Source organism: Falco peregrinus, chromosome 3, assembly GCF_023634155.1.
Source record: "Falco peregrinus isolate bFalPer1 chromosome 3, bFalPer1.pri, whole genome shotgun sequence".
NCBI lineage: Eukaryota > Metazoa > Chordata > Aves > Falconiformes > Falconidae > Falco > Falco peregrinus.
In genome coordinates, this window is record NC_073723.1 from 104,399,624 (window position 1) to 104,408,984 (window position 9,361).

A 9,361-nucleotide genomic window follows, 5' to 3' on the forward strand; every position below is an offset into this window, starting at 1 on the left:
CTAACCCTAACCCTAACCCTTAGAAACCCTAACCCTAATTCTAAGAAAACCTAACCTTAACCCTAACCCTAACTCTAACCCTAACCCTAATCCTAACCCTAACCCTAAACATAACCCTAACCCTGACCCTGATCCTGACCCGGACCCGGACCCTGACCCTGACCATGACCATGACCCTGACCCTAGAGCTAACATTAATACTATCTGTAAACCTAATTGTATCACTAACGCTGACCCTAACCCTAAGCCTATTCCTAACCCTAACCCTAAACCTAACACTAACCCTAACTGTAACACTAACACTAATGCTAACCCTAACACTAACCCTAAATGTAAACCTAAACCTAACCCAAACCGTAACCCTAACCCTAATCCTAACCATAACCCTAACCCAAACCCTGACCCTAACCCTAACCCGAACCCTACCCTAACCCTAACCTAAACCTAACCTTAACGCTAATCCTGACCATAAACCTAACCCTAACTCTAAACCGTAACCCTAACCCTAACCCTAAGCCTAAACCTAACCCTAACTCTAACCCTAACACTAACGCTTAGAAACCCTAACCCTAACTCTAAGCATAAGAAACCCTAACCTTAACCATAACCCTAACCCTAACCCTGACCCTGACCCGGACTCTGACCCTGACCCTGACCCAGACCATGACCCTGACCCTAAGCTAACACTAAACCTAACCGTAACCCTAATCGTAAAACTAACTCTGATCCTAAACCTAAGCCTATTCCTAAGCCTAAACCCTAACCCTAACCCTAACGTACTCCAACAGCACGCGCTTGGAGTCATTTTGTCACCACGTCAAGCCCCGTTCCGAGGCCAAGGCCCACAGCAGCGCAGTCGGGCGGCTCCTGCCCATTTCCAGTCCAGAAGCTGCTGGACTTCTTTAGCCGGCTGCAGGAGCTCCTGCAGTACCTAAGGGGAAAAACGGTGTGAGCAGCAGGACAAACGGCACGCAGGGCAGGCTGCAGTGTGCCACCACCATTTCCTTTGGGGCAATGCCTGCCGATGCAAAGGCCACCTCAGCGTCAAAGGGCTGCTCTGCCCTGCGCCCGTGCCTCGGGACGCACACACCTGATGAGGCTGACCACGTGCTTGAAATAAAATGTTTCGGTGCTCACAGCAAACCAGGCTTCAGCTCAAGTCAGTCTCCTGTGCGAGGCAAGGACGTCCACGCCCGGCACCTGCCAAGCGAGGCAGGCTGCAGGCAGACAAGGCGGGCACAAAGGGAAAGAGTCCCTGCAAAGGGCTGAAAGTGGGCCTGCTCAGGGAGGAGGGGGAGGCTGCACTGGGGGAGGAAGGGAACACAGGTCATCACGGGCTGGAGGGCTTGGGGAAAGGAGCTGGAAACACAGAACGTCTTTGGCCAGCTCCTGGTGGGATCCCGCTGCGCTTGTGGATGAGCCACAAGTGACCTTGAAACTGGACTCTCGTGACCCAGGACAGACGCGTCTGGAAAGACCCAAGGGTTGCACTGAGGATTTGGGGAAGGAGCTTGCCTTCGAGCCCCACATATGCCACAGACTTCATTTCCATCCTGTGTCGCGGTTTAACCCCGGCCGGCAACCAAACACTACCGGCAACCAAACGCCACGCAGCCACTTGCGCACTCCCCCCCCCCCACACCCGGAGGGGTGGGGAGGAGAATCAGAAAGCAATGTAAAAGTGGAGGGTTGAGATAAGAACAATGTAATAATTTAAACAGAAGAAAGAGTGAAGAACAACAGTAACAATACCAAGAAGAAGAACAACAATAACAATTAGGATGGAAAGGTGGGGGAAAAGGGTAAAATCAAAAGGAAGGGAGAAGGAAAAAAAGGAAATGATGCCCAGTACAACTGCTCACCACCCGCTGACCGATGCCCAGCCAGTCCCTGAGCAAGAATCCCCCCGCCAGCTAACCCTCCAAGTTTCTATACCAAGCATGACGTCCCACGGGACGGAATACCTCTGTGGCTGGTTCAGGTCAGCTGACCTGGCTGTGTCCCTTCCCAGTCTCTTGTGCCCCTCCAGCACTCTGGCTGGCAAGGCCCAAGAAACCAAAAAGGCCTTGACTTAGCAGAAACGCTAGGCAGCAACAACCGAAAACATCAGTGCGGCTACCAACATTGTTCTCACATCATAGCCAAAACACAGCACTTCACTAGCTACGAAGAAGAAAGTTAACTCCATGCCAGCTGAAACCAGGACACGGGGCCATCTCCTACTCGGCATGTGCTGCACAGGTCTTTGTAGCCTTCTTGATTGGTGCTGACGTGCGGAATCAAACTCTACAACTCAAGGAGGCTTATCAAGCAGGTATGTTTATCGGGGCTCCGGCTGCAAGGGGGATCGCTCCTCCTCACTTGCACACCCAGGGCTTAAGTAAGCAGATCCCTATTACACAGAAGCATACATATTCATTAGATTCCCGAGAAAAGGCGGGGTTATTACCATTCGGTCCAGGAACTCGGTATCATAAGCCTCCTCACTCTGGCGCGGGTGCATTGACACCTGCTGGTCCTGGGCTGGGCTCTCTGGGAGGAAGGCTCGCACCCTTCCTCAGGGTGTACTTTTCCCTTTGGCGCGCAGTGCTGAGGAGTCCACACCAGCAAGCACAGAGCCAGGTTGTACTGGTTCTCTTCCCGGCTCGTACATCTTGCAGACAACATAGTTCTTGCCTACAACGTAGCTAGTCGATCGGTATCGACACGTGCAGGCCGTAGTGTCCTTGTTAGTCAGTCCGTTAAACACAAGTGCTGAAGCACCAGTTGCAAGGTCTGCATATTTACCGAATGATTTTCAGCTTGAACTATCTCTGTGCAGAGTCTTTACTTCTGAGCGTCATGGCCTGTGACCGCCTTGCTGCCATCCGAAAAGCCCTGCACACTGGGATCCTCCTAGGTGGCAGAGCTTGTGTCCACACGGCAGCAGCTGCCTTGGGCCAGGGGGTTGCTCAGCCCAGCAGCACCGGGAAGTGTGGAATTGAAACCGGGAGCGAAGCCGCTAAGACAAAACCAGTATCCTATGAAGTTGGAATCCTGGCTCAGACTGGAGCCTAGAAGTCATAATTGCCTAAAACAGGGGTTGTTGCAAAGCCACATGCCCAGGAGCAGCATGTAGTACAACTTCTAAGGGCTGTTAATCAAATAGCGATTGACCGACACCCGGTGCTGCCTAATCCTCCCACTTTCTTAACAGCGACAGGGGATTCTAATGTCTGTTTTACAGCATTGGACTTCGAAGGCGCCTTCTTTGGCATTCTGATTGTATGTCCTCGGCCGTGCGTAGCAGGTGCCACAGCTGCCCTCTTCAGTGTTGGTCCAGAACCGCAATCCAACCCAGAGAGAGCAGGGACACGAAGCCTGCCAGAGGGCGTTGCTGTGGCTGACATAGCCAGTGAGGACTGTGCTGCGTGTGCCTTTCCCTGTGCTGCGTGCAGGAAGGTTGGCACTGCTGGGCTAGGCTTGGCTTATTAGGCTTGCCCGTCACTGCTTGCCTGCCACGACCATCAAGAGAGTGTCTCTTCAAGAGCCAAGCACGCGCGTGCTGCCTCTAGTGGTTGCGTTCTCTGTTGTGTGTCTCTTTATTGGGCAGGAGCAGGTGGCAAAGGGCTGCCGAGAGCAGGGCGGCAGTGACCTTCGCAAAGAGGCTGCGCCGCCACGCTTGGTTTTTCCGGTGAGCTGTTAGCAGGCAGAGCCGGGAGCCAGGCGCTGCTGCCTGCCACGGGGCCTGCCCACCCTCATCGCGCAAAGGGAGCATTCCACGGGGCTCTGTGGGGGCTGTGCGATCCCAGCTCCTGCCTCCCGTCCTGCTCGGAACCCCTCCTGTTGCCCCCCCTCCCCGCAGAGGCCACCACGCCCAGCCCCGTGGCAACCAGCCACTCTGTGACATCACCCCCGGGGCCAAGGGCATCCTGGGCAACGTGAGCTCAGGGGGCAGTATGTTGGCGGCTGCACTGGCGGTGACAAGCCCTCCTCCTTGCAGCTGCCACGTGTCACTGGCAGGGATGGATTTGCTGCGCCTCCTCCTCATCCTGCTGGCCATGCGCTGTCCTGCGTACGGCACATGGGACAGCTGTGGGTAAGTGGCCCGAGGCTCTGGGAGGGAGCTTGGGCAAGCCCTTGTGGGCTTGGCTGGAGGGCAGCCAGTGTGGGAGGCTCATTTCCTTGCCAGCACGCAGGCTGTTGGCAGTACTCACCTACGGGGCTAAAGCAGAAAGAGGCAGGGTGTGGACACACACGTGCCCCACAGGCTTCCCCAGCCCTGCTGGCCAGGCAGCGCCTTGTGGGGAGGGAAGACGGCTGACCGTGAGCCGTAGGGGCGCCAGCCATCCAGCAGGACACTAAGGAGTTTCTCTTTACAGAGGGACCTGCGGGCTCCGGCCCATGGCTTTTCAGTACGGCATGTCGCGCGTCGTGGGTGGCACAGATGCCCAGGCAGGGGCCTGGCCCGGGATCGTCAGCATCCAGAATCCCTGGCAAGCGGGCACGGGTCATACCTGCGGAGGCTCCCTCATCAGCGCACAGTGGGTCCTGACAGCAGCCCACTGCTTCATCGAGGCCAGGTAAGGCGCCACCGGGAACGCGCATAGCCCCACAACACTAGCGCTTGCCCCGTGCGCAGCAGCACGGGCTACTTCCGGCCCCGTTTCCTCGCAGGACACCCAGGGCCTGGGTGCTCCTTGAGCCTAAGGCACGCGAGGCCAGTCACACCCTCCCGAGCGCTGCTCTCCTCTCTCCCTCGTCAAGCGGAAGGCAGGGCAACGGCTGGGCTGCTGCAGCACGTGGCTGTGCTCCCTCTGAGTCCTCTCCCCATTTGCCTTCCAGCTACATCACCATGTGGCGCGTGGTGATCGGTGCCACGCGGCTGACTCAGCTGGGCCCTGAGGCCCAGGTGCGCAACATCAAGCGGCTGCTCCTTCACCAAGGCTACAGTAACATCACGCAGAGGAACGACATTGCCTTGCTGGAGCTGGACCAGCCTGTGCAGTGCAGCGCCTACGTTCAGCTTGCCTGCGTGCCCGATGCCTCGCTGAGAGTCTCGCAGCTGAAAAACTGCTACATCAGCGGCTGGGGTGCCACGACTGCAAGATGTGAGTACCGCGGAAGTACTCGTGTGCCGAGCGCAAGCTTGGCACGCTCGGGGCCATTGCTTGGGCTTCCTGACAGCAGAGGCCAGAGCCCGAGTCAGCCTGCGGGGACGTATGCCTCTTGAGAGATGGGCCTGAGCCCTTTCCCCAGAGCAAGGCGGAAGGCAAATGCCGCTATAACGCCTCTCAGGATGCAAAGCCAAGCGCGGGCGAGGCAAGGGATTCCGCCAGGCAGGGGAGGAGAAGTGCCAGTGAGCTGCTGCTTGCTAATTCCTTCCTGTGCTCGCAGCTGGACGATCAACGGATGTGCTGCAGGAGGCCCAGGTCCGCCTCATTGATGTCAACGTCTGTAACAGCAGCCGGTGGTACAGAGGGGCCATCCACATGCACAACGTCTGTGCTGGCTATCCGCAGGGCGGCATTGACACCTGCCAGGTAGGAGCGTGCTACGAGCCAAGCCCCGTAGCACAGGCAGCCCCGCCACACGCAACTACGCCAACATGGCCCGGCATGTGCTTGGCCTGGCCAGTGCCCCTCCCACTTCAGGTCCCCACCGCCGGGGGGGCTTATACCCCCTTCCCCATCGGCAGGCCCCTGCCCAGTGCCCCTCTTGTCCCAGAGGCATGGCACTCTGCCCAGAAAGCCCTCCTAGTGTTCCTGGCAGCCCATGGCTCCCCATCCCAAGCCTGCCACAGCTCTCTTCCACACACCCACCATCACCGTGCAGTGAGGAGAGCCAGCCCCACCTTACAAGCCCACCACCCCTTCCCAGGCAAGGCTCGCTCGACACAGCCTCGCTCTGCAGGGAACACAGCTCCGGCAGGTGCCGTCAGAGAGAAGGAGCCAACCCCCGTGCTGACGGTGGCCACCCAACAACCCCTTTGTCCTCTCTCCTCCTCTGCAGGGGGACGGCGGTGGGCCTCTCGTGTGCCAAGACAGCAGTGCAGACTACTTCTGGCTTGTTGGTGTCACCAGCTGGGGGAGAGGCTGTGCCAGAGCCAGGCAGCCCGGAGTCTACACCTCCACTCAGCACTTCTACGACTGGATCCTGCTACAGATGGGCCTGCGCCCAGCAGCGAGGGCTACTCCAACAGCACGCGCTTGGGGTCATTTTGTCACCACCTCAAGCCCCGTTCCGAGGCCAAGGCCCACAGCAGCGCAGTCGGGCGGCTCCTGCCCATTTCCAGTCCAGAAGCTGCTGGACTTCTTTAGCCGGCTGCAGGAGCTCCTGCAGTACCTAAGGGGAAAAACGGTGTGAGCAGCAGGACAAACAGCACGCAGGGCAGGCTGCAGTGTGCCACCACCGTTTCCTTTGGGGCAATGCCTGCCGATGCATAGGCCACCTCAGCGTCAAAGGACTGCTCTGCCCTGCGCCCGTGCTTCGGGACGCACACACCTGATGAGGCTGACCACACGCTTGAAATAAAAAGTTTCAGTGCTCAAGCGAACCAGGCTTCAGCTCAAGTCAGTCTCCTGTGCGAGGCAAGGACTTCCACGCCCGGCACCTGCCAAGCGAGGCAGGCTGCAGGCAGACAAGGCGGGCACAAAGGGAAAGAGTCCCTGCAAAGGGCTGAAAGTGGGCCTGCTCAGGGAGGAGGGGGAGGCTGCACTGGGGGAGGAAGGGAGCACAGGTCATCACGGGCTGGAGGGCTTGGGGAAAGGAGCTGGAAACACAGAACATCTTTGTCCAGCTCCTGGTGGGATCCCGCTGCGCTTGTGGATGAGCCACAAGTGACCTTGAAACTGGACTCTCATGACCCAGGACAGACGCGTCTGGAAAGACCCAAGGGTTGCACTGAGGATTTGGGGAAGGAGCTTGCCTTCGAGCCCCACATATGCCACAGACTTCATTTCCATTCTGTCATGTGAGGCATCTGTGAACACGCTGTGCTTTTGTATCTCAGGAGCAAACGTGTGCTGCTGTTTCACTGGTAGACATGCAATCCTGTTCCTGTCAATCCGGTTTGCCCTTCACATGCATTGTGCCAGTGTCTGTGTGCCTTTGTGTCTCTGGCTCTTTGGAATGCAGCAAGAGAAGCATGGGAAGAGCAGCTGCCACATCCCCCAGGCTGGGATAGGACCAGCCTCCCAGGTGCCCCCCTCATTCAGCTCTACCGGGCCTGACAGCAGAAATCCCCCCATGTAAAGGACAAGGTAGATGCAATGTCCTCTGCATATGCAAACACTTCCTGGTATATAATGTGGACCCTCGAGAACCGGGTGTGCATGTTAGGAGGAAAAATCCCCCATGCGCCCAGAGCAGCATTAAACTGCTGTCAGCTTTCCAAACTCTCCTTTGCCTGGGAGAGTTTTCCCACTTACGATTGTTGGGAAGAGAATCTGGTGACCCAGATGGGACCCGCTTTCCAGAACCTCGACAGACCACAGGGATTGTGAGGACTCCAAGCACACGCCAGAGTATTTGTGGGGAGGCCCTGCGATTCCCCTGGCCGGGTGAGTCTCCATGACAGCTCTTTGGGATAACGGCGACATTGGTCATAAATGCTGAGGCTGCTTACAAAGATGTCGTACCGCATTGTGGGTTAGAGTCCCACCGGGCTATTTGAAGTGCAACTTGTGTAATCCATATGCTATAGACGGGGATGCACAGAACCCGGATACTCGCTATTGCTAATCTGCACCTCTCTTGGATTTTATTTGCTGGATTTTGCCTCTGTTCAGTTTTGTTTGCCAGGTTTTGTTTAGCTATTGGATGTATGAGCTTTTGAAACGTTGTGGCATGGGACCTGGACATTCTACTGGAGTGGAGGTTCTTCAGCGTTCTCCTTCGGGTGTCTATTAAGACACGGGAGCAAGATTGAGGGTGACCCTTTCACACAGAAAAAGTGGACAGACTCTTGTCATCACTGGTGGCCCTTGTATACCTCAGATGATTAGGAGAAACGGCCTAGGAAGGGAAGCATAAACTCTGCTACGGTATGGCAATTGGTGTTGTTTTGGTAGACGTGAAGGAAAATGGCATGAAGTCCCATAAGTGGATCTGGGGTTTTTGCCACATATGCCACAGACTTCATTTCCATCCTGTGTCGCGGTTTAACCCCGGCCGGCAACCAAACGCTACCGGCAACCAAACGCCACGCAGCCACTTGCACACTCCCCCCCCCCCGGAGGGGTGGGGAGGAGAATCAGAAAGCAATGTAAAGCTGGAGGGTTGACATAAGAACAATGTAATAATTTAAACAGAAGAAAGAGTGAAGAACAACAGTAACAATACCAAGAAGAAGAAGAATAACAACAACAACAATAACGATTAGGATGGAAAGGTGGCGGAAAAGGGTAAAATCAAAAGGAAGGGAGAAGGAAAAAAAGGAAATGATGCCCAGTACAACTGCTCACCACCCGCTGACCGATGCCCAGCCAGTCCCTGAGCAAGAATCCCCCCGCCAGCTAACCCTCCAAGTTTCTATACCAAGCATGACGTCCCACGGGACGGAATACCTCTGTGGCTGGTTCAGGTCAGCTGACCTGGCTGTGTCCCTTCCCAGTCTCTTGTGCCCCTCCAGCACTCTGGCTGGCAAGGCCCAAGAAACCAAAAAGGCCTTGACTTAGCAGAAACGCTAGGCAGCAACAACCGAAAACATCAGTGCGGCTACCAACATTGTTCTCAATCATAGCCAAAACACAGCACTTCACTAGCTACGAAGAAGAAAGTTAACTCCATGCCAGCTGAAACCAGGACACGGGGCCATCTCCTACTCGGCATGTGCTGCACAGGTCTTTGTAGCCTTCTTGATTGGTGCTGACGTGCGGAATCAAACTCTACAACTCAAGGAGGGTTATCAAGCAGGTATGTTTATCGGGGCTCCGGCTGCAAGGGGGATCGCTCCTCCTCACTTGCACACCCCAGGGCTTAAGTAAGCAGATCCCTATTACACAGAAGCATACATATTCATTAGATTCCCGAGAAAAGGCGGGGTTATTACCATTCGGTCCAGGAACTCGGTATCATAAGCCTCCTCACTCTGGCGCGGGTGCATTGACACCTGCTGGTCCTGGGCTGGGCTCTCTGGGAGGAAGGCTCGCACCCTTCCTCAGGGTGTACTTTTCCCTTTGGCGCGCAGTGCTGAGGAGTCCACACCAGCAAGCGCAGAGCCAGGTTGTACTGGTTCTCTTCCCGGCTCGTACATCTTGCAGACAACATAGTTCTTGCCTACAACGTAGCTAGTCGATCGGTATCGACACGTGCAGACCGTAGTGTCCTTGTTAGTCAGTCCGTTAAACACAAGTGCTGAAGCACCAGTTGCAAGGTCTGC

At 56.1% G+C, this 9,361-nt stretch overlaps 1 protein-coding gene across 1 annotated transcript; it reads left to right on the top strand.

The window, feature by feature from the left end:
- Nucleotides 1-1,940: 1,940 nt before the first annotated feature.
- Nucleotides 1,941-6,345, top strand: LOC129784095 (acrosin-like). The gene is made up of 6 exons (XM_055799891.1): nucleotides 1,941-1,981; nucleotides 3,593-3,673; nucleotides 4,362-4,562; nucleotides 4,825-5,090; nucleotides 5,377-5,522; nucleotides 5,992-6,345. The coding sequence occupies exons 1-6, from the start codon at nucleotides 1,941-1,943 to the stop codon at nucleotides 6,343-6,345; spliced, it is 1,089 nt and encodes a 362-aa protein (XP_055655866.1).
- The last annotated feature ends 3,016 nt before the right edge of the window (nucleotides 6,346-9,361 follow it).